This window comes from Heterodontus francisci, chromosome 2 (genome assembly GCF_036365525.1).
Source record: "Heterodontus francisci isolate sHetFra1 chromosome 2, sHetFra1.hap1, whole genome shotgun sequence".
Classification (NCBI taxonomy): Eukaryota; Metazoa; Chordata; class Chondrichthyes; order Heterodontiformes; family Heterodontidae; genus Heterodontus; species Heterodontus francisci.
The window spans coordinates 14942984-14969062 of record NC_090372.1 but is presented as its reverse complement, the minus strand read 5'-3'; the positions used below and the strand labels follow the sequence as shown (position 1 = coordinate 14969062).

Here is a 26079-nt window from a genome sequence, read left to right as displayed (position 1 = left end):
TATACACACTACTGAGTCAGCGGTGCTTGAGATGGCTTGGCCATGTGAGCCGCATGGAAGATGGCAGGATCCCCAAAGACACATTGTACAGCGAGCTCGCCACTGGTATCAGACCCACCGGCCGTCCATGTCTTCGCTTTAAAGACGTCTGCAAACGCGACATGAAGTCCTGTGACATTGATCACAAGTTGTGGGAGTCAGTTGGCAGCGTTCGCCAGAGCTGGCGGGCAGCCATAAAGGTGGGGCTAAAGTGTGGCGAGTCGAAGAGACTTAGTAGTTGGCAGGAAAAAAGACAGAGGTGCAAGGGGAGAGCCAACTGTGTAACAGCCCTGACAAACAAATTTTTCTGCAGCACCTGTGGAAGAGCCTGTCACTCTAGAATTGGCCTTTATAGCCACTCCAGGCGCTGCTCCACACACCACTGACCACCTCCAGGCGCTTACCCATTGTCTCTTGAGATAAGGAGGCCAAAGATAGACTCCTGAAATGTGCCTGCTGTTCCAAAGTTTCTGATTCAACAAGCTGAAGACAAGTGTCAGTTTTCGTGAGAAGTGTAAATCAAGGTTCACAATTCATTCTTAAGTGAGTGAGCCACAGTGTCTTAGGGTTAGGATCTCCAGCTCCCCCACCATGCACTCCCCTTTCTGCCTTGCCACCCCCACCCCCATTCCCACCCCCATTCCCCGCCACCCACATCCCCTCCTCCAGCCTCTGAGATCTCTCCCTTGATCCCACCCTCCTCTCCCCAGCTGTGGCCCGGTGCTGCAAGCTTTGAAACACACCAGCCAGCAAGGAAATAGAGAAAAAAACATTTAAATGAAGTTTAAATTTGACAGGACTTCAGGTATCCAGGTTTCCCAGCCACTCCAAACCCGCCTCCCCATAAATATATAGGGCCATATTCAGTTTAATTTCAAGTTGTCTATTTAAAGTATCTATTTAATTGAAAGTTCAAAGTTTGGTTTCCCCAGTTAAGAGATTGCAAAAGTTACTGGAGGAAATTGTAGACTGGGAGTCTCTAAACATGTGTCACAAATGGTATTCTGTTGATACCAACCTGGAACATTGCATTGAATAGATGAAATGCAAAATCTGTCCCTTACTTATTGAATGTTACTACTGTATTAGCCTTGACTTCAACACTTGGTCTCTAAGGAAGCTCAGAGCATCCACCCAAATAAGTTGTTTTTGTCAGCAATTCTACTGGCAGTGACATCCCCAGTGACAGTGAAGACACAGGCAGTCATCTTATCTGATCTTACCAGCTCACTAGCCTGCAATTATATACCTCAGCCCAGAAATAAAATATTGAACTGCGACTTTCAAACAACTGCACACTGCAAGAGATTGTGCACAAACAGTTGTTTTTCTATTGTCTCAGCCATTGGCAAATGTTCCCAACAATCTTTACAGCAAAAGAATCTTCAAACAATATTGCAGAACCAACTTTTTGAAGCTGTTCTAATTGAGTATTAGGCATTATCTTTACTTTTATTGTGGTTTATAAAGGTTCCCAGTGCTATGTGGACTTCGATAGCTTTGCTGTTTGTACATTGATAAAGTTCAGTTATGAAAGGGAACACTGCTATATTGTTGTGTTGTTCAAACATGAAACCATATTAGCTTGAATTAGCTTGTCTATTGCAAAATCCTCACAAAGGGCTAGAAAAGTTACCTGGGGAAATCTAAGAGGGAATTGAATAAAATGGCAAATCCAGTTGAAGTCATTCGATAATAATCAGCAAAACCAGTATTTCCTCTTCTCTAGTCTGTGAACGATAAGCCTCTTGTATCATTCATGCTGTCATTGTGATGAGAACATATGCTGCATATCCTGACAGGAGAAAATCACAAATGTGACAGTTCTCTCAAAGGCAGAGCTTCCAAGTGTGTTGGCACTAAACAAATGGAGGCGGCTTCGGTGGATCGGACATGTCCGCAGGTCGCATACTCAACGACCTTCTGTATGGTAAGGTAGCCAGGGCCAGACAACCAGTAGGTTGCCCAAAGCTCTGCTTCAAGGATCCTTGCAAGCGTGACATGTAGGCCCTAAATGTCAACTATTGCACCTGGCAGTCACTAGCTGGCGGAAGAGGGAAATGGCGGGCGACACATCCTGTGGACTGTGTGCACTACCATGATCAGCAGTGGCTACAGCAGCTCGGCAAAAGACGCCAATGTTGAAAACAACAATTCACAGCATTACTTGGCAGCTTCACATGCAGCACAACCTGCCTCTCGAGGACTGGCCTTTACAGCCATTAGCAAAGGTGCACCAAGAGAAGACACTCCATCTAAATGGATTGTCTGTTGCATGTCTATCATCTTTCATTGGTGGGGGAGGTGGGGCAGCAGGGAACTGCTCACAGCGTAACCTGATTGTAGGTACACATTCATCCTTCCAGCTGGAATCCTCAGAAATGATATGGTCCCTAATTGAGAGGCATGAAGATTATGGCTGATGATTTAACCCAAAACCTTCCTATCTATAGTTCTGCTGCTTACTGCTTTAATGTGCTTAGCCACTGGGGAAACTGAAGCAACTGGCAAGCTAGGTTAACACAAATGAGGAATCTGAAATAAAAACAGAAAATGTTGGAAAAATACAGCAATTGTGTTGATATTTGTAATCTGCAAGCAGATTGTTTGCAAATGAGCAATCTTCCTTGTCTATATGGCTCAATATCATACTGTGTGATGAATGTAGAGAACTAAATGTTTGGCAATGGGATGGTGTGTTGCATTTATCATGCATTGCAAGTCAACCAAATGTTTTATGGTCCCTCTGCACTCAGTCTCCAGCACTTTATTGACTCTCTTGTTCTTCTGAAATCAAAATTGGATGCACGATTCAAAATGTGGTGTTACGACCAGGTGAGAAAGGTGTCTAGGGGTCTCTTTCAGTCTTCACCTGGTCTAACTGCAACAGGATTTAATTTTTAAACACACTGTGTTTTGAGCTCCCCTTGGTGAATCCTTGTTCACCGCTTTCCAATTATAAGGCAAAGAGATGAGAACAAACAGGCTTTCTTAGGTTTAAAGAAGAAATGCAAAATTTATTTAAACTTAAACTCTAATTTGGTTAATGCCTACGGATACATGCCACGCGCCACGCTAGCATGCATTTGCGATACATACATGCAAATAGAGACAGAAAAAAGCAGAAGAGAAAATAAAGTAGAGAGGTTTGATGCAATATCAGAAGAGTTTCATGTTACTGTGCTTCGAGCTCACTGTAGTCCTTTTGTAGGTAGTTCTTGCTTTTTGTTGGGACCCAGTATTCTTCTTAAACCTTGTTCACTGTAGGAGACTTTTCGTTCTTGGGGTTCATGTGTCTTCAATGGGTCTTCAGTTCCGTGAGAAAGAGATGGGAGCAGACAGGAGAGAAATGTTCTCAGTCCAGGAGCAAAGAGCTTTGAGTTCAAATTCAAAAAACTCCAACAGCCAGTTAGTCATGTGACTAAACTGGTCTGACCACGTCTGTTTGTGTATTCGGCCATCTTAGCAGTTAACTGGGAATGCTAGCCTCTCCACCTTCAAGGTCTGGTAATCAAAACTCCATTGTGGATTAAATTGGAGCAGGGAGTGGCCCCCTTTGTCCTTTCCAAGTACTGTCTGTTACTATGCAAATGTCTTTCCAGTCATGGGCCTGGCAACCTCTTATAATAGGCCTTCTTTTCTTCCCAGCAACAATTTAAAATTTAATGTCCATGTGGTGAAATATCTGTGCCCCATTCTTGGCAGGTGGGGGCTTGCAGGACAGTGGTCTAGCAGAGCATTGTAGGATTTGATTATGGCTTCCTCTAGCTTGTGATCTACCATTTAAGCTATGTAGTACATCGTTCTATTGGCTTTTTGGTAGCTGCTCTGCATTGGTTGGATGTATTAAGTTTTGAGTTTACTATTGTCTTTAACTAGAGTACTAACTCTCCTAGATTGCTTGGCTGTCTCCTGGAATGGGCCGTGAATCTCCTGAGCACTGCTGCTAGTGGCACAGGACAACTTTTCCCTTTAAATGTCTTGCCACAGTGGCCTCCCACTCTGTGCTGTCACTGCCTGCCACCATAGAGAAGCCCCCAACTTGCTGATGTCACTCTACCACAGCTCCTGCTTAGGAGTGACCAGAAATAGGACCAGTGAGTTGCCAGGAGGAGGGGGAGAGGTCCGGAACTAGGGTGAATAGGAACTAGGGGGGTTGGTGAGAGGGAGACGGGAGGAAAAGGGGGGATGGAGACTCATGGGGAGAGAGGAAGAATGGGGAGACTTGGGAATGGGGGCTTGGGGAGAGAAGGAGAATGGGGGTCAGGGGCTTGGGCAGTGGTTGAGGAAGACTGGGGAATGGGGCAGAGAGATGATCGGCAGGAATGGGGTGGGCATGGCGTCCAGCATTTGACTGTAAGTGGCACCAAGAGAGGAGCAGCTAGTAAAGGGATGAATAAAACCTGTGGAATTTACTGTGGGTAAATAGTGATTGATTGTTTCCACTTGCAGGCAAATGGAGAATAAGGGGACTAAGAATTGACACTGAAAGAACCAAAGAGGAAGGGAGGACGTTTTTAAACAGAGGATTAATATGGGATGATTCACCACAAGTGACTATTGAGGCAGGGACGAGAATATAATTTAAAATGTAATGCAATAAATATCTGAAAGGGGAGAATATAAAATGATCTGGGGGAGTGAGGTTACAGCAAGGAATGCCAGCCGCTAGCACTAATATAGGCACCAAAGGCTGAATGGCCTTTTCCTGTGTTGTAAGTACTATCATTCTATAAAAACTGTCCTTTATTGATTCGAGCCCAGAGAGTGATTTAGAAATGTTGTTACTGGGTTTAGGATGATGTGCCCTATGTGAAATGCTCCAAAAACTAAGATTACTGCCCTTTGTGCAATCTCTGAGTTTGCTTCAGGTTGTTCTGTGCCAGCTCATTTTGACGCGTGAAGTCCAAGTGCAGAGGCTCTAGCTCAGTGTTCACCTTTGCACAGAATTTGAGTCCAAACCAAAATCCAAGGAGAGGTAAGGCCAAAAAGTAGCATTGACTGGGTAGCCCGACCGGAGTTTGTCCAGTACAAGAGGATTCTAGCTGTAGCTACAGGATGAATATCAGTGGGTTATACGATTGCTATTAATTTGTAGGTCGGATATTGGGGGATTACACCTATTGCATGTGGACTATCATTGAGTTACTGTGTTACAAAAGCAAAATACTGCAGATGCTGGAAATCTGGAATAAAGACAGAAAATGCCAGAGCTACCCAGCAGGTCTTGTAACAACTGTGGAGAGAGAAATAGAGTTAATGTTCCAGGTCAATGACCTATCATCAGAACTGGAAGAATTAGAGATGTAACAGAGATTTAAGCAAGTATAGAGGCAAGGAAAGAGGAGGAAAGAACAAAAAGGAAAGTCTGTGATAGGGTGGAAGGCAGGAGTAATGAAATGACAAAATGATAGCGCAAGACAAAGGGGGTTGGTAATGGGACAAGTAAAGAATCAAAACATAAGTCTAGAGGAGGTGTAACGGACAACAGCAGAAGCATTGCCAGCAGCTGCTGTCAGAAAAAATAGGAATAGTGGTTACGATCTGAAATTGTTGAAGTCAATGTTGAGTCTGGAGGGCTATAAAGTGCCAGATCAAAGATGAAGCGCTGTCCCTCAAGCTGCATTAGAACAGTGTAGGAAGCAGAGTGGGCAGAGAGTTAAAATGATAGGTTATTGGCAGCTCAGGGTCACATTTGCAGACCAAATTCAGCAAAATCATCACCCAATCTGTGTTTGGTCTCCCCAGTGTAGAGGACACCACCATGTGAGCAGCAAATACAGTATACGAAATTGAAAGTACAATCGTTGCTTCACGTGGAGGGAGTGTTTGGGGCCCTGGATGATGGGAAGGAAGGAAGGAAGGGCAGGTATTGCATCTCCTGTGCTTAGAGAGTCATAGAGTTATACAGCACAGCAACAGGTCCTTTTTCGCCCATCATGTCTATGCTGGCCATCAAGCACCTATCTATTCTAATCCCATTTTCCAGCACTTGGCCTGTAGCCCTGTATGTTTGCATGGGATGGTGCCATGGGAAGGAGAGGGAGTGTTGGGGATGATTGAAGAGTGGATCAGCATGTCGCAAAGCGAACGGTCCCTTTGGAATGCTAAAAGGATAGGAGAGAGGAAGATGTGTTTATTGGTGGCATTTAGCTGGAGATGGCATAGTATGATCCATTGAATGCAGAGGTGGAGTGGAAGGTGAGAACAAGGAGACCCTTATCATAGTTCTGACAGAGAGGGGAAGGGGTGCGAGCAGAACTGCGAGAAATGAAACGGACACGGTCAAGGACCAACTCAACCATGGTGGATGGGAATTCTCAGCTGAGGAAGAAGGAAAACATATCAGAAGCGCTGATAGGGAAGGTGGTATCATCAGAACAGATGCAGCAGAGAAACTGGGAGAATCGAATAGAATCCCTACAGGAAGCAGGGTGGAAGGAAATGTAATCAAGGTAGTTGGGGGCGTCAGTGGGTTTATCGTAGTGTTATGAAACTGCTTCCATTTTTAGACCATAAGAATATAAGAAATAGGAGCAGGAGTAGGCCATTCAGCCCCTCAAGCCTGCCCCGCCATTCAATAAGATCATGTCTGATCTGCCCCAGACCTCAACTCCTCTTTCGCGCCAGCTCCTCATAGCCCTCAACTCCCCGATATTTCAAAAATCTATCTACCTCCTCTTTAAATACTTTCAGTGATCTAGCCTCCACAACTCTCTGGGGTAGAAAATTCCAGACATTCACTACCCTCTGAGAGAAGAAATTCCTTCGCATCTCAGTTTTAAATGAGTGTCCCCTTATCCTGTAACTATGTCCCCTAGTTCAAGATTCCCCCACTAGTGGAACCATCTTCTCAACATCTACCCTGTCAAGCCCCCTCAGAATCTTGTACGTTTCAATAAGATCACCCCTCATTCTTCTAAATGCTAATGAATAAAGGCCTAACCTGTTTAGCCGTTCTTGATAAGTCAACCCTTTCATCCCAGGAATCAGCCTAGTGAATCTCTTTTGAACTGCCTCCAGTTCCAGTGTATCCTTTCTTAAATTATTTTTAAAAATATTTTTTGAGGACTTATGTTTTAGAATTGTGGAGATGGATTCATTTGAGACTGAAGGGATTCCATGGATGTGTTTTTTTTATAGGGTCACTGGAAGAACGCTGTTTAAAAACTACATTTACTGGATGTCACATGTCTTCAGCTATGTAAACAACAGGTGCCTTCTGACTATGGGAGTTGTTTACAAGAGAAGTGACATGTCAAGATTTATGGTGCTCACGAGTGGGTTTCATTTTTGAATACTGTTTTGAGTCAGTTGAAGGTCAGCCTGCCAAGAGAGAAAGACCCAGCTCATCTTTCTCCAATTCTGAGAAACCTTGCAAAATCCAGTGTATGATAAGAACACCCCTGATGCCGCATTACTCTTGAGAAGCTTCTGAAAGACTTCCTCTCGACGTCTCCTGAACGAACTGCTTCTGAAAAGATCCCAGTGACCTCTCTAAGTATACTCGGACGCCAGACTGTATGCCATCTGGAACATGTTTTATCCTTTTTCAAGAATTAACAAACACTTTAGCCAAAGAATATTTATTTTTCCTTCAACTGGTGTTTATGTGTGTGTGTGTGTTGGATATTTAGAAGGGATTATATATATTTACTGTCATACTTCAAACTGTGTGTTAAAGCTTTGCATCTTTATTGACTAAGTCTTGTTTTATAATAAATTAATACTTTTGTTGTTTATTAAAGAAACCTGGTTGGTGGATTTTATTCTGAAATAAAAATAGAATATATAATTGGCCGTATCAGTAACTGGGTAAACATTTAAATATATATTGTGACCCGTGGAGAAGTGGAACTAGAGAAAGACAGTGCATTCATCCAGCCTCGGTCGTAATAGCAGATATTGCTTGACAGCCTATCCCCTGAAATGGAGATTCGAGGAAGGGAAGAGTTAGCAACGGACCTGATGAAGGCCAGGGAGGCATGGAAATTGCAAGTAAAGTTGATGAAATTTTCCAGTTCGGACCAGAAAAAGGCAGGCATAGCTAGGACCCATAGGAACACCTTTTACTTGGAGGAAATGAGTGGACTTAAAGGACAAATTGTTCAATGTCAAAACAAGTTCAGTCAGGCAGAGGAGGGCAGTGGTGGATGGGGACTTGTTAAGCTTCTGTTCGCTGTTGGTTTAGAGGGGCGTCTGAGTGTTATAAGTATTACTGTTAGTTATTGGTGTAACATCAACCAGTTACTATTAGTTACTGGTGCAATCAAAATTCCTTTCACCTCCGGCCTCCCACCAATGAATCCCCTTCCCCCACCCCTCAACCTTGTCATGTCATCTGGGACTCAGTTGATTGCTCTCTCACCACTGAGTCAAAAGGTTGTGGGTGCAAGTCCCACACCAGAACTTAAGCACAAATATCAAGGCTGACACTACTGTGCAGTATTGAGGGAGTGTTGCACTGTTGGAGGTGCTGTCTTTCAGATGAGATGTTAAACTGGGGCTGCTCTCAGCTGGATATAAAAGCACTATTTTGAAGAAGAGCAGGGGAGTTATTGGTGCCCTGGCAAATATTTATCCCTCAATCAACATCACCGAAACAGATTATTTGGCCATTATCACATTGCTCTTTGTGGGAGCTTGTTGTGCGCAAATTGGATGCCATGTTTCCAGCATTACCAGTGACTACACTTCAAAAGTACTTCATTGGCTGTAAAGTGCTTTGGGATGTCCTGAGGTCACGAGAGGTATATAAATGCAAGCTTTTTTTGGTTTCCCTTCATCAGCTGCTCAGGGATAGCATTCTGATTCTCAGAACTTTGCAAACAGCTGCTGGCGTGAAACCATGTGCAAACATTCTCAGTTATAGGGGGCTCAACCTTTATAAGGTGAACAGAATAACATTTGCTGATGACACATGGCCAGACATCCAAGAATAACTTCAACCAGTTACCAACCCTATCTTTAATTTTATATCTTTTATTTTATTTCAACACGATTCATGGAGAATGGGTTAACTGTTATTTCCCTCTTTCCCCTTTTGTTTTGTTTGGTTCCATTAAGTAGCTAATTTTTTCCAGTCTTTCCTCTTTACAATGGTGACACACCTGCTCTATATTTTCTGTCATTATTTCACATTTCCAAGTTTCTTTTTATTTGTTTGTTATGGACATAAAATATGGCAGGTTCTAAATTAACCTCTAAAATGATGAGAGAGTAATCAATAGGTTTTCCCACTCAATGACCCTGCATGCCCTGTGGTCTCTAAGCACATGCGCACTGATTCGGAAATGCCGAACGCCGGGGCATTGTGGGATAGTGGAGGACTTGCGCGGAGGCATTGTGGGATAGTGGAGGACGTGTGCGGGGGCATTGTGGGAAAGTGGCAGAGGCGAGCGGATGGTGAGGGACGGCCCTGCTGAAATGGCGGATGTTCATAGCCAGGAGGAGGCAGCGGACTGGAGCAAGAACGAGCGGCTGACGGCCACCTTGGAGGAAGAGTAAGGGAGCCGCCCGCGTTCGTTGCGGATCGAGTTGATTTAGCGGTAGCGATTATAAACAAAAGCTGCCGTTAAACCTCGTGCGTGAATGAGACGGAGAGAGCCGGTACGCGGTAGCCGCGCTGCTTGTGGTTTAAATAATAACGAGCGGCCCGGTGCCCGCACAGGCCGCTCGGGCAGCCGCGGCTGCCGTTCTCCCCGTTTCCACAACACGCGCGAGGGCTGCCGCGTGTCCCTGTGCTGTTCGTCCTGTTTCTGGGTGCAAGAAGTTTCCACCCAGCCGCTGAAAGTCATCCAGTACTGCCGGCGCTTTTGAGCGATGTGGGCCTCACTCAACATAGGCCAAACTGGTTTGTTGTAGAGAAGGTGAAGGAAGACTCCTCCCTCACTTTCCTCCTGGATCCCACATTATTCCCCGCCCTTCTCATTAATTTATTTCTCAATGCTCAATTCATTATCCTTTCTTTTCGCAGACATTGCTTGACCTGCTGAGTGTTGCCAGCATTTTTTTGTTTTTTATTAACCTTCCGGTCGATTTTTTTCATCCTGTAATTCCCCCCCCCCCCATTCTGAATTAATTATCCTTGTTGATTATTTTATCCCACTTTGTGGCTATCTCTTGTTTCCTACTAGACAGTTTTTTTTGTTTAAAGTAACTTTTTTCACTTTGACCTACAAGTCAGACTACTGGACTATTCGATTGTAGTGAGTTATCTTTGGAGTTGATTATTTTTCTAAAGTTGGTCTTTTCTAAATATATGCAAATACTGACATCCACATAAGTGAATAAAAACAACTTGCATTTAAATGCTGCCATATTGCATCCTCGGCATGTGTCTCAGTACCTAAAGCAATGGATTATTTTTGAAATAAAATCACTACTCTTAATATAGGAAGGTAGCTGCTAGTTTCAGCACAGAGCAAATTAATGCATGATTCGATCTTGTTTTGGTGTTGATAGTCGTTGAAAGACAATTATTTGCTAGAACACTGGAAGAAGTCCCCACTCTGCTTCAAATAGTGTTATAGGATTTTTTCTGTCAACTGGAACTGGCAGCCAAGTTCTTAGTTTAATGTCTGATCTGAACGTTGTCACCTCCAGCAATATAGTGCACTCTCCGTTGTGCTCATCCAGTGTTATTTTCAACTGCAGATTGGAGTTTGTAATCTGACTTGGGTGAAGAATGCTACAAATGGAGTCAAGTTGACATTTTAGTTTTGAAATACTCTGGCAAGCAGATCTGTCAATTGTCACTTTCCACTATGAAAATAAATTCAGCATTGTGTCTTAAGCTTGATTCCCCCCTCCCACACTATGTAAATATCATCATGGCGCTTTTAATGTTTAGCTACACCATGGCAATGTAGAATGGGTTTGTGAATGTAGCAGTAGCTTCCGCAGTTATGGATGCTCCTCCTGTTTTTTACCCTGCATTTTAAAACACATTCCGCACATTTTTGAAGTCCAAAATTGCCAGAAAATGCAATTGTAATGTTTGGAAGATTCAATATTTTATTCTAAAATGTAACTTTTAGATTTGCTGTCAACTTTAAAAAAAAAACTTGTTGGTAACTTATACAGGGATCTTAAAGTGAGAGGCCATTATAGAATTCATAGCTGAGCTAAGATTTGATGGAATATGCATTCATCTAGTGAACAGGGTGGTGAGTTTCAAATATGATGGGATACAAGATTGTGCCTGTGCGTTATGGGTTGTCAACATTTGGGGAGGTGAAGCTTGTAATTCACTAGTGAGAAACTTCAGTTACTTCATGAGCATGAATTGTACTCCACTGGTCATGAAGTACCTAATATTTGGCAGCTTTGCATGTTTGAGAATTTGTTTATAAAGATCACAAGATTACTGATGTGGAAGGCATTTGGTCCATCTTTAATCATCCATCCTAGTGTGTCCCCATTGTATCATTCAGATAATGCTTAAATGATTCCAAAGTTTTTGTCACTATTACCTGGAAATTAATTTCACATGTCGGTCACTCTGTGAAGAAGAATTGCCAGCTATCTTCTAAAAGTATGCTTCTCTAGTTTGAAAGTTGTTGTAGTCCCAGTTTAAGGTAATATTCCAGGTTAATTTTTTCTACATCCTTAGCACTCTTGTATACCTCTTTAATCATCTCCTTTCTGGAGTAAATGACCCCCCCCCCCCTAGTCTTTTCTCACAACACTGGATATCTGCCTTGCAGCTCTTCTATGCACTGCCTTGAGTACTTGAATGCTTTTTTGGCAGTCAGAACTGGACGCAGTGTTCGAGGTGCGGATGCACTCCAGCATTGTTAAGTTTGATCACTACTTGTATTGTACAGTTTTGGCATTATAATTGAACATCCTCTTGATTTGTTGTTTACTACTCTGCGTTATTTGGACTTGTTTGGTATTTGACCCATGAAGACACTCTGGTCTGTTGGACTTCATCTTTAGCTATTTCACTACTACATTTGGAGTTGTGTATTTTTTCCTTTGTGCAGTACTTTATATTTATTTGCATTGAGTTTCATCTGCCATTGCTGTGCCCATTTTCATCTTTTGTGCTTTTAATTCTGTAGTGTCTCATCTGCCTCCTCTAATTCCACCATCTTCTAGTTTGGAATGGTCTGCAAATTTTGACCACTTTGCATTGTGTATAGGAATCCTGGTCTTTTTAAGTAGTGGTCCCAGCATTGAGCCTTGAGGCAGCTCTGAGTTCTTTCTCACTCTTCTCCTCCTATCTTCCTCCATTTTCCTCTTTCTCCCCACTCAGATGTAACATCTTTAACAAGTACTGATTGTTTCCTACCCCGACCATATTATCTAATCCTTCGGTAAACCCTGAATCCCCACAATTTTATATTTAACAAGCAGACTTTTGTGTGTAATTGTCAAAAACCTTTTGGAATTCAGGGTAGCCAACGTTATAAGGCTTACCACAGTCCATCTGGTATGCCACAAAAGTTGAGGTTGAGCAGGCAAGATGTTTCCCCCTTCCGAGTCCATGCTGACTACTGATACTGAGTTTAATGTTGGACAGATGATCCTCCAGTTTACTCCTGATAATTGATTCTATTATTTTACATTAGTGATTCTCAAAGTGTAGCCCGCGGACCAGAAGGTCCTGCAGGTGGTTCGTGGGCTGGTCCAAAATGCAAGTTCCTGACGTGCAGCGCCATGACCGAGGCCATATGAGAGAACAGGCCAGAACCCTCATCCCCACCACTTGTGTGACAGCACACAACCATACCGGCTCCCACGTACGTGGCATGAATTGTCATATGTATGCAACAATAATGTAGTTTTATAAGCAAGATTTGTTACTATCGATTTTGTTTGATTGATATAGATGTAAGATAAGTATTAGCTTCTCAGAAATGTTTATATGAAAATGTTTATAGGAACATAGGCGCAGGAGCAGCCCATCAAGCCTGCTGCGCCATTCAATGCGATCATGGCTGATCATCCACTTCAATGCCTTTTTCCCACACTATCCTCATATCCCTTTGTCATTTGTATTTAGAAATCTGTCAGTCTCTGCTTTAAACATACTCAATGACTGAGCTTCCACAGCCCTCTGGGGTTGAGAATCCCAAAGATTCACAACCCTTTGAGTAAAGAAATTTCTCCTCATCTGTCCTAAGTGGCTTCCCCCTTATTTTGGGATTGTGTGCCCTGGTTCTAGACTCCCCAATCAGGGGAAACATCTTAGCAGCATCTACTCTGTTGTCCCTTTAAGTATTTTGTAGGTTTTAATGCGATCACCTCTCATTCTTCGAAACTCTAGAGAATACAGGCCCAGTTTCCCCAATTTCTCTTCATAGGATAGTTCCGCCATCCCGGTAACAAGTCTGGTGAACCTTCGTTGCACTCCCTCTATGGCAATGATATCTTCCCTAAGGTAAGGGGACCAAAACTGTGCACATTACTCCAGGTGCGGTCTAACCAATTTTTCTATACAATTGAAGCAAGACTTCACTACTCCTGCACTCAAATCCTCTTGCGCTAATGGCTAACATACCATTAGTCGTCTTAATTGCCTGCTGCACCTGCATGTTAGCTTTCAGTGACTTCTTGACAAGGACACCCAGGTTCCTTTGTACATTTACACTTTCTAATCTCTTACCATTTAAAAAATACTTTGCACATCTGTTCCTCCTACCAAAGTGGGTGACTTCACGTTTTTCCACATTATATTCCATCTGCACGTTCTTGCCCACTCTGAGTCTGTTCCAAATCCCCTTGAAGCCGCTTTGCATCTTCCTCACAACACACATTCCCACTTAGTTTTGTGTCATCCACAAACTTGGAAATACGACATTTGGTCCCCACATCCAGATCATTGATATATATTGTGAACAGCTGGGGCACAAGCACTGATCCCTGCGGTACCCCACTGGTCACAGCCTGCCAATGTGAGAATGACCTGTTTATTCCTACTCTGTTTTCTGCCTGTTAACCAATCCTTAATCCATGCCAGTTTCTTACCTCTTATCCCATGTAATTTAATTTTGCTAACTATCCTCCTGTGGGGGACTTTATCAAAGGCCTTCTGAAAATCCTAGTATACCACATCCACCGATTTCCCCTTTATCAATTCTGTTAGAAACATCCTCAAAAATCTCCCAACAGGTTCGTCAAACATGATTTCCCATTCATAAATCCATGTTGACTCAGCCCAATCAGATCATTATTATTCAAGTGTCCATTTATCACATCCTTTAGAATAGATTCTAGCATTTTCCCAATGACTAATGTAAGGCTAACAGGTCTGTAATTCCCTGTTTTCTCTCTCTCTCCCTTCTTAAATAGTGGGCTGACATTTGCAACCTTCCAATTTTCAGGAACTGCTCCAGAATCTATAGAATTTTGGAAGATGATCACCAACGCATCCATTATCTCCATAGTTAGCGCTTTCAAAAGTCTGGGATGTAGAATATCAGGTCCTGGGGACTTATCACCTTCAACTCCATTAATTTCTCCAATACAAGCTTTTACTAATACTAATTTCCTTCAATTCCTCATTTCCCCCTATTCTCTTGGATCTCTAATTCTGGGCGATTTCTTGTATCTTCCTCAGTGAAGACAGACACAAAGTAATCATTTAGTGCCATTTCTCTATTCCCCATTATAAATTCTCCTGACTCTGCCTGTAATGGACCCACATTTGTCTTAGCCAAATGTTTTCTTTTTGCGTAACTGTAGAAGTTTTTACAGTCCGTTTTTATATTTGCTAGCTTACATTCATATTCTATTCTCCCTTTCTTTCACTTTCTTTGTCCTCCTTTGCTGTATTCTAAAATCCTCCCAATCCTCAGGTTTACTACTATTTCTAACAACTTTATAGGTCTTTTCTTTTAATCTTATACAATCCTTCACTTCCTTTGTTATCCACAGTTGACTGCTTTTACTTTTGGGGTTTTTGTGCCTTGAAGGAATGTATAGTTGCTGTAAACTATGGAACATTTCTTTAAAGACTGTCCATTGCCTTTGTACTGTTATACTTTTGTTTCTGGCATGAATTAATAATTTACTTAATAAATGTAATGCACGTATATTTTTTACGTTCCCATTAATTGAGTTTTTTGTGGTGGCAAGCAAAAGCTGGTGGTGTAGGACTGATAAGTGGTCCCTGGGGTCTTTTGCCATGCCTAAGTGGTCCGCAGACAAAACTCTGAGAACCACTGATTTACGTGGGATGAAGCAACACCTAATGGCTCTGTAGTTGTCTGTTTTTTGATTATGGGCCCCATGTTAGACTGTTACTAATCTTTTGGTATCTCCAGTGTTCGCTGTCTCCCATATAATTCTCCTTGTTTCACAGAACTAGTATCTCTCGGCACTCTTGGATAAATAACCATCTGTCCCAAGAATTGACTTGTTTTGAGTCCAATTAGCTTGCATTTCATTTAGTTCATTGTCTTTGGAGTTGTTTGCTGGCTACCTACAAAATCTTAGGGACTGCGAATTTAAGGTATTTTCACTTGTGCAAAAGAAAAGCTCACGAATCTGCAATCTTGGAGATATGGGTCTTTCATACTTGCAAAGGAGCTATTGGATTTTTTCGTCTAGAAATAGATCCTAATGAACTTAACATTACTTTGGAAGGTGGTTTGTTTTGGTGAATTTTTAAACAGTATAAATAAAAGCAACGTATGATTTTAGAATTTCATAATACATGGAACAAATTTTGGTGGAATCTACAGATATCTAATGTCAGCATTTATAAATTCTTCCCCCCCCATTTTACCGATCCTCAAGCTGATGGGAATTCGAATTTGGCCTCATTCAATCACGAGAGACAAGTGGGGGTACATTTCTGATTTTGATTTTCTTCAGCTTACAAATGTAACAGCTATATGGCACTAGCAGTAGGGGATACTACATTGCTGAATTAAAGTTACATTGTGGAAATTTTGAAGCATTTCTTCCTATTTGTTGAGGTGTGAATAGACACTGGAACAATGCAAACAGTGCAATTGTCTTTGTTTCTTGTGCGTATTATTGATTGAGTGCTTGTTACTTGTTTTCATGACAATATGTTTGCTACAGTTACTTAGCTACTGATTGTATGCTTTTGGATGACTTTCGGAGAATGGGAATAGAGATAGAGTCTCAATTGAAAAATGTTGAATTTCTGTGTGAAATCTTATGAAATGCAGTCCTTGCAAACACTTACATAGAAAGTCAGGAGGCTTGGGTTATTTTAAAGGAAATTAATACAGTAGTTTTATTTGCAACATGGAATAGGTTGAGTGGTAGAGCACTTAAGAAAAATGATGAGTGTGAGGAAGCTTGTAGATTGTGAAGCTGAAGATGGATGATGCAAGTAACCTTTTTGCTTACAGTAGCTATAACACTATCAGATCTATCTTAAAATGGTAGTCAGCCCTGTTTCTAACTATAGTACTGAGTAGTTCACTTGGATAACATCATAAATAACTGCACAATACTGTAATGGAAATATTTTTAAACAAATGCTGGCTGCCAGAATTTTTTTTTAATTATTTGGGCAATTTTCATGAAGGTTAATCAATTAAATTTGGAAACGTCAAATTTTGGAAAGTGATTATTTTTTCTTCTTCCCTCACATGGCTGTGTAGAATCTCAAAGGAGGTACTGAAAAGGGGGAAAAATTTCTCTTGCTTAGCTACTTAGCTGCATTTGACAAAGGTTCTACTCAAAACAATTTTAAAACTGCTCATCTTGAAGGTTTTATGAATCCAAAGTTTTGGGCAGTCAATGTAGGAGTTGCACTTCATTGAAATCATCTAATTCATAAGTTTCTCTAGGTTTCAAATTAAAACATTCCACTTAATTGTTCTTTAGCATATTTCCCTAATGCTGACATAGAGTAAACCTATATTGTTTAATATACAATATATGTACATAAATATATTCTAATACAAGTAAAGTAGTAGCATACTGATGAACATTGATGATACAAAGTCTGAATTTTCCTTAATAAAACCTTAAATGTATTTCTGGTTATAAGAACATAAAACAAGTCAATGACAAAGGGCCATTCATGCTTTGAACTTGAGTGTAGTATCATAGCTCTTAGTTTCTAACTGTATTTTGAACATTCTCCATGTTTTTATGTTTGTGACTCCCTGGCAAGTTTATCACTTTTTTGACTAAGAAGTGCTCCTGATATGTTCTTTTCCAACAATTTAAATTAATCCTTATGGCTCTGCTTCCCTGGATTACTTTGCAGTCATGCTCTGGGGTTACCTTAGATACTTATTTAATATTTTATGTATTTGAGTGAGGTTGTTCCTCCTTCCGAACTCATCTTTCCAGGTCTTTCTAATTTGAGATTCTCTAATCTTTCCTCATAGGTTATCCTCTATGCAGCTGGCATCAGTCTTGCTAATCTGTTCTGCACCTTTTTCCAAAGCACATTTATTATAGTTGTAGAAAAGCAACCAGACCTGAACGCAACAGTCCCAAGATTTGTCTGACAAGTACACCGTAAAGACATTGCATCGACTTGAATTCTGGTGTTCTAAATATCTAGGGAACATTCTTTTCACTATTATTTTCCTTTGCCGCATTAGCTAGACATTGAAAGCTACTTGTTTGCTATCATTACCATGTGACATTCTATGTGCACTTTAACATTGATGGTGTCTGTATTGGCAGGTGAGCAATACTCCCATGAACAAGGCACTAATATACAGATAGACTACAGACCACCCCCAGAGCCCACCTTTCTGTGGAAGTATGGACAGCAATTGCTTTTATTGGTTTTCCAGCATAGGACTGGAGAGAGACCAGAGTAGTAAAAGCGGTTTTGCTTGGGGGTTGTGGGTCTTCATTTGAACTCTGCTCTGGCATAGTCTCAGTGCCAATGGAAAATTATTTTTAAATTATCCTTGTTATTTTAACTCCATTTCATTAGTTTTATATTTGTGAAACATATTTTGTTTTCAAAGTACAATCTCCACTGCTTCTGGTAGGCATATTGGTGCTAATGCGATGTGCTGGTTATTTGGGTTGGGACTGTTTGCATGATCAAAAAGTTCTGACATAAACCTTGAAGTGGACAAAAAAATCCTTTGAGAACCTGTGCATAGTGAACAAATACCAAAGATAATTATGAACAGTTGACTGGATTAGCTGTACCTGAGCTGCTTGGTTGGGTTATTGTTATGTAAGCTTAATAAGATGCAAACTACTTACTGAACATCTTTCTCCCCGAAATAGCATGTTGTAAGTGATGATTTTGCAATCGATGGGAATTGGTTGCCGATATTTTCCTAATTTAAATGTGGGCAGTTTGTCATGGGGATTGTATATTGGAGTACTTGAAATTTAACCTTGATAAAATGTAGTCTGTTTATCTAGTTTATTTGAATCCTTCTACACTACAAATAACATTTGAAGTAAGCAGCAAACTGCTCTACATGTATTTCTCCTTTTTGCTGCCACACAATATATATATTAAGTTGTTGATGGGATGTGGGCGTTGTTGACCAGGCCAGCATTTATTGCCCATCCCTAATTGCTTTCAAGAAGGAGGTGGTGAGCTGCCTTCTTGAACTGCTGTCTGTGATGTTGCACCAACAGTGCTGTTAGGGGGGGGGGGTGGTTCCAGGATTTTCACTCTGTAGCGATGAAGGAATGGTGATATATATCTAAGTTGGATACTGTGACTTGGAGGGGAATTTGCATTGGTGCATCGTGATGGCGGGATTGCCCTATGAAGAGAGATTGAGGAGACTGGGCCTATATTCTCTAGAGTTTAGAAACATGAGAAGTGATCTCATTGAAGCATACAAAATTCTTACAGGGCTCGACAGGGTTGATGCAGGAAGGATGTTTCCCCTGGCTGGAGGGTGGGGGGGAGGTGGCTGCGGGGCAGGTGGAATCTAGAACCAGGGGATACAGTCTCACAATAAGAGGTAGGCCATTCAGGACTGAGATGGGGAAGAATTTCATCACTGAGGGTGGTGCATCTGTGGAATTCTCTACCCCAGAGAGCTGTGGAGTCTCAGTCACTGAGTATATTCAAGACAGAGGTCTATAGATTTCTAGATATTAAAGATATAAAGGCAGATGGGGATAGTGTGGGGAAAATGGCGCTGAGGTAGGAGATCTTCCATGATCCAGTTGAATGGCGGAGTAGGCTCGAGGGGATGAATGGCCTACTCCTATTTCCTATATTCCCTTGCTATTCTAGTTGGTAAAAGTTGCAGATTTAGAAGGTGCTGACAAATTTTCTATTTTCGACTCGTTCGAGATTTTGATGGGTGGCTTACTTTATAATTGACTTTGAAAATAACTTGTTTCACTTGACCCACTTTGAATTAGCAATGCAGTTGAAGGAGACGTTAAAAAAAAATTACAGGTTTAAACCATGTAGGTTGGTTCTAAGGTGAATTTTATATTCCAGAATAATGCAATAAGTCAATATGCATCCGGTAGCTGGGAAAATAAGAACTTTGGGTACTATTGTCAGGCATGAGATATATGATGAATCGGGCCTCACCAACATTATGAAAACTTTCTCAGAATTAGATTGCATTGCAAGAACAGTAGCACTTTTTTCAGTGATGTCATATAGTAGACAAAAGCTTGGTCCTGCTTTCAGCATGCATCTTTTTATTACATTGCTATGACATTAAATACATATTGCAGTTAAATTTAAGAATAAAAGCAGGTTTGGCATTACCAGAATACTTTCATAGAATCTTACAGCATACAAGAAAGCCATTCAGCCCATCGTGCCTGTGTTGGCCATTTGAAAGAGCTATTCAGCTGGTCCCACTCCTCTACTGTTTTTCCACGGCCCTGCAATTTTTTCCATTTCAGTTATTTGCAGTTGCCTTTTAAAAGTGCCCAATTGAATCTGCTACTACCCTTTCAGGCAATGCATTCCAGATCATAACGGCTGTGTAAACAAAAAAAATTCCCCTCATCTCTCCACTGTTACTTTGTCAATTACTTTAAATCAGTGCCCTCTGATTACTGAACCACCTGCTGGTAAACAATTTCACCTTATTTACGTTATCGAAACCCCTCAATTTTGAGCACCTCTACTAAATCTCTCCTTAACTGTCTCTGCTCTAAAGAGAGCAATCCCAGCTTCTCTAGTCTCAACATAACTAATGTCCCTCAGTGCTGGTATCATTCTGGTAAATCTCAGCACTCTCTCCACGGCTTTGACATCCTTCCTAAAGTGCAGTGCCCAGAAATGGGCACACTACTTTAACTGAGGCCTAACCAATGGTTTATAAATGTAACGCGTAACTTGCGCTAATGTAATGTTTCCCTTGGTATGTAATCCCCCTTAAATCCAAAATGTGCAGACTTAAATGATTGTGGTGCACATAGTGGTATTGTCACTGGACTAGTAACCCAGAGACCCAGGGTATTTCTCTGGGGACATGGGTTCGAATCCCACCACAGCACAAGGTGGAATTTGAATTCAATTAATAAATCTGGAATTAAAAGCTAGTCTAATGATGGCCATGAAACCATTGTCGATTGTTGTAAAAACCCATCTGGTTCACTAATGTCCTTTAGGAAAAGAAATCTGCTGTCCTTACCTGGTCTAGCCTACATGTGACTCCAGACCCACAGCAATGTGGCTGACTCTTACATGCCCTCTGGAATGGCCTAGCAAGACACTCAGTTGTATCTAACCACTACGAAGTCAATAAAAAGGGATGAAACCGGACGGACCACCCGGCATCGACCTGGGCAACGGCAAACCCAGCCCTGTCGACCCTGCAAAGTCCTCCTTACTAACATCTGGGGGCTTGTGCCAAAATTGGGAGAGTTGTGCCACAGACTAGTCAAGCAACAGCCTGACATAGTCATACTCACGGAATCATACCTCACAATGTCCCAGACACTGCCATCACTATCCCCGGGTATGTCCTGTCCCACCAGCAGGACAGACCCAGCAGAGGTGGTGGCACAGTGGTGTACAGTATGGAGGGAGTTGCCCTGGGAGTCCTCAACATCGACTCTGGACCTCATGATGTCTCATGGCATCAGGTCAAATATGGGCAAGAAAAACTCCTGCTGATTACCACCCTCCCTCAGCTGATAAGTTAGTACCTCCTCCATGTTGAACACCACTTGGAGGAAGCACTGAGGGTGGCAAGGGCACAGAATGTACTCTGGGTGGGGGACTTCAATGTCCATCACCGTGTGGCTCGGTAGCACTACTGACCGAGCTGGCCGAGTACTAAAGGACATATCTGTTAGACTGGGTCTGCGGCAGGTGGTGGGAGAACCAACAAGCGGGAAAAACATACTTGACCTCGTCCTCACCAATCTGCCTGCCGCAGATGCATCTGTCCATGACAGTATTGGTAGGAATGACCACCGCACAGTCCTTGTGGAGACCAAGTCCCATCTTCACATTGAGGGTACCGTCCATTGTGTTGTGTGGCAGTATCACCATGCTAAATGGGATAGATTTCGGACAGATCTAGCAGTGCAAAACTGGGCATCCATGAGGTGCTGTGGGCCATCGGTAGCAGCAGAATGGTGCTCAACCACAATCTGTAACCACCAGGCCTGGCATATCCCCCACTCCACCATTACCATCAAACCAGGAGACCAACACTGGTTCAATGAAGACTGCAAGAGGGTATGCCAGGAGCAGCACCAGGCATTCCTGAAAAATGAGGTGTCGACCTGGTGAAGCTACAACAGAATACTACTTGCATGCCAAACTGCGTAAGCAGCATGCAATAGACCGAGCTAAGCGATCCAATGGCCAACGGATCAGATCTAAGCTCTGCAGTCCTGCCACTTGCAGCCGTGAATGGTGGTGGACAATTAAACAACCAACTGGAGGAGTTGGCTCCACAAGATCCCTATCCTCAATGATGGGGGAGCCCAGCACATCAGTGTGAAAGATCAAGCTGAAGCATTTGCAACGATCTTCAGCCAGAAGTGCCGAGTTGATGATCCATCTCTGCTTGCTCCTGAATTCCCCAGCATCACATGCCAGACTTCAGCCAATTCGATTCACTTCGCGTGATATCCAGAAATGACTGAAGGCACTGGATACTGCAAAGGCTATGGGCCCTGACAATATTCTGGCAATAGTCCTGAAGACGTGCTCCAGAACTTGCCGCGCCCCTAGCCAAGCTGTTCCAGTACAGCTACAACACAGGCGTCTACCCTGTGGAAAATTGCCCGGGTATGTCCTGTACACAAAAAGGACGTCCAACCCGGCCAATTACTGTCCCATCAGTCTACGCTCAATCATCAGTAAAGTGATGGATGGTGTCATCAACAGTGCCATCAAGCAGCACTTGCTTAGCAATAACCTGCTCAGTGACGCTCAGTTTGGGTTCCGCCAGGACCACTCAGCTCCTGACCTCATTACAGCCTTGGTTCAAACATGGACAAAAGAGCTGAACTGAAGAGGTGAGGTGAGAGTGACTGCCCTTGACATCAAGGCAACATTTGACCGTGTATGGCATCAAGGAGCCCAAGCAAAACTGAGGTCAATGGGAATCGGGGGGTGGGGGGGGGAAGTCTCTGTTGGTTGGAGTCATACCTAACGCAAAGGAAGATGATTGTGGTTGTTGGAGGTCAATCATCTGAGTTCCAGGACATCACTGCAGGAGTTCCTCAGGGTAGTGTCCTAGGCCCCACCATCTTCAGCTGCTTCATCAATGACCTTCCTTCAATCATAAGGTCAGAAACGGGGATGTTTGCTGATGATTGCAAAATGTTTCGCACCATTCACAACTCCTCAGATATTGAAGCAGTCTCTGTAGAAATGCAGCAAGACCTGGACAACATCCAGGCTTGGGCTGATAAGTGGCAAGTAACATTAGCGCCACACAAGTGCCAGGCAATGACCATCTCCAACAAGAGAGAATCTAACCATCTCTCCATGACATTCATTGGCATTACCATCGCTGAATCCCTCACTATCAACATCCTAGGGTCTACCATAGACCAGAAATTGAACTGGAGTAGCCATATAAATACTGTGGCTAGAGCAGGTCAGAGGCTAGGAATCCTGCAGTGTGTAACTCATCTCCTGACTCCCCAAAGCCTGTGCACCATCTACAAGGCACAAGTCAGGAGTGTGATGGAATACTCTCCACTTGCCTGGATGGGTGCAGCTCCAACCCCACTCAAGAAGCTCGACACCATCCAGGGCAAAGCAGCCTGCTTGATTGTCACTCCATCCACAAACATTCATTCCCTCCAGTACCAAAGCGTAGTGGCAGCAGTGTGTACCATCTACAAGATGCACTGCCGTAACGCACCAAGGCTCCTCAGACAGCACCTTCCAAACCCGCGACCTCTACCAACTAGAAGGACAAGGGCAGAAAATGCATGGGAGCACCACCACCTGCAAGTTCCTCTCCAGGTCATACACCATCCTGACTTGGAACTATATCGCCGTTTCTTCACTGTCACTGAGTCAAAATCCTGGAACTCCCTTCCTAACAGCGCTATAGGTATACCTACCTCACATGGACCGCAGCGGTTGAAGAAGGCAGCTCACCACCACCTTCTCAAGGGCAATTAGGGATGGGCAATAAATGCTGGCCTAGCCAGCCACGCCCACATCCCATGAATGAATTAAAAAAACTGGTTTAGCCTTTCATCGCTGATCTAGCTGGACCACATCAAGCACTACCTGCCCCTGCTGTCCTGCCAAAACTGCTCACTACTCCAAGATCATCCTGGAATCCAATGAAAACCCATTTCTTTTCTCTCTACCCTCACCTCAACAAGTGGGATAAGCTCATGGACGTCTTAGTCACTAAGATTAAGATCATCTGTTTGGTCACTTCTGCCACTTTTCTCCCTAGCCAACCAAATCACACGTCTCCCAAGGTTTCCCTGTGATAGCCTTGAACTCACATCAATCTCTTGTTTTTCTGCTGTCATGCCTTCTTCGAGCTCAACTTGTCCATGAGACCCACCTCTTGAGCTCTCAACCTTACTCTTGTTAAACTGCAAACCGCCCAATGTTACTTCCCCCTATACTATCTTGATATAAAAGGCCGCTTCTTAGTTACTGTTCCCATGCCCACCCATTTCAAACTTTCCATCGTCAGCTGCCCCTCAAAAAAAAAACCTAAACCCCTCGTCCCTATAAACTACCACCCCGTCTTCAACTCGATTTTCTCTCCAAGACCCTTCCTGTTGTGGTCTCCCAAATCTCTGCCTATGTTTCCTGCAATTCATGTTCGAACCTTTCCAATCATAATTTTTCCATTGCCACAGCACTCTTTCTTCCTAACCTGGCTCCGAACCTGTCATTTTTCTAATTTTTCTTCCATCTCCTCATGCACTCTGCTCATCTTCACCTCCTGCCGTCTTGACCAGATTCCAGTTGAACTGTTGATACCCAACTTTCTTTCTAGCCCCCATGCTAACTGACACCCCAACTTCAAAAAAACCACTTTTGGTCTTTGTCTTTACAATTTACATGTCACTTTCCAAATTTGTGCCCATCTTTCCTGCAGTCCCATGTTTGAACCCCTCCAGTCAGGTTTCCACTGCTGCTCCAGCATTGAAATAGCTGTAATCAAAGTCACAAATTACATCCTATCTGACTGTGACCATGATTCACTATCCCACTTCTTTCTCAGCTTTTGATACAGTTGATCACACCCTCCTCTTCCAGCATCTCCTCTTCATTGTTGAGCTGAGTAGGACGACTCTGCTCTTGCCTATCCAATTGTAGCGAGAGAAACCTCTGCATTGGTTTATTTTCCCTTTCCTGCTCCTGTACCTTTGCCTCTGGAGCTCCGTTCTTGGCTCCCTCCTATTTCTCATCTGTATTCTGCTCATCTATATTTTGTTGTTGTATTAGTCACTACCTTGATAAAATTGAACCATTGGCATTGCTGAACTTCAGATTTTGCCATTGTGCTGCTATTTTCAGTAAATTAACCAAAGTTTGCAGATGGAATTCAAATAGATTTGAGACTGTTTCATCTCTTGCAAAAAAGAAAATGAGTCACCTCTAACTTACACCATGTAGTTCTGAGACTGAAGAGGACATAGCCTGGTAATTAGTTTGGGGTTGCAAGATGCTGGACCCATAGTCAGTGCACTTTCTCAATTCAAAGATACCTGTTGGGAAACTAACTTGTAACCAAAAAAAGTACATTCCATAAAAAACTGACAATGGTTTGTCAGACCAGTGCTTGCAATTGATTCTTTGGGCAGTCACTACAGCCACTATCAATGGTCCAGTGCAGTGTTTAGTTCAGAAACTTGCATTCCCATACTTGTCAATGCAGAGATGTTTTATGCAGCAGTATTGTGGTCTTTAATGGCAACAGGACAGGTGACCTATGTTTGGGTGTTTGCCAGCTTTGTAATTACTGGAAAGTATATAAAAGTTCCCTGAGTAAGTAATGTGTACCCTGTTGGTGGTCTAACCTAGCTTTGCTTGATACCTCTTCAAGACTTGGATCAGGAACTTAAATAGAATTTACAGCACAGGATGGAAACTATTCATTCCATTGTGCCTGTGCTAGTGATATTTCTTCAGCTGGACCGGTCTAATCACACTTCCAAATTTTTTTCTCAATTTTTTATAATTATAATCTCTAGTGAATCTTTGCTCTACTCTCAAGGTCTTTTAATATTCCTCTTATAGTGAAGTACCTAAAATGGAATGGAAGCTTTCGACTGTGGCGTAACTGTGAATTGCTTTGTACTATTCAGCACCACTTCCTTGCTTTTAGTTCAGTCCCAGTATGTGTTGCTGCTGAAGTCCCATTGTTTTTTTTGAATGACCTTTTTATGAACCTGTACTTCCACCTTTAAATCTCTACAGCACTGTTCCATTCCAGCACCGCTGTAATACCTGCAGTTCCGTATTGAAAAGATAGTAATGAAATTAAACCCATGACAGATGGTTTACCTCCAGAATAAAAAAAAGTTGAAACCTTTTTTAATGGATAACCTAGTTCTCTGGAAGGTGCTGATAGGACTGTAGAGAAAATATTGGTGTACAATTTACAGATAAGTTTTGAGTCAACATTCGGGAGTTGCCCATTATCCTGATGTCATGGTAGAGATCAGTTGATGATGATC

The 26079-nt window shown here is 42.5% G+C and overlaps 1 protein-coding gene across 4 annotated transcripts in view; it reads left to right on the top strand.

Moving 5' to 3' along the window:
* The first annotated feature begins 9424 nt into the window (after positions 1-9424).
* prpf4bb (pre-mRNA processing factor 4Bb) overlaps positions 9425-26079 on the top strand; it is a 66731-nt gene continuing 50076 nt past the window's right edge. For all 4 annotated transcript variants that reach the window (XM_068054569.1, XM_068054589.1, XM_068054559.1 and 1 more), the window contains exon 1: positions 9425-9542. In XM_068054569.1, the coding sequence (XP_067910670.1) occupies positions 9442-9542 (101 nt within the window). In that variant the 5' untranslated portion in view covers positions 9425-9441. The remainder of the gene's footprint in view (positions 9543-26079) is intronic.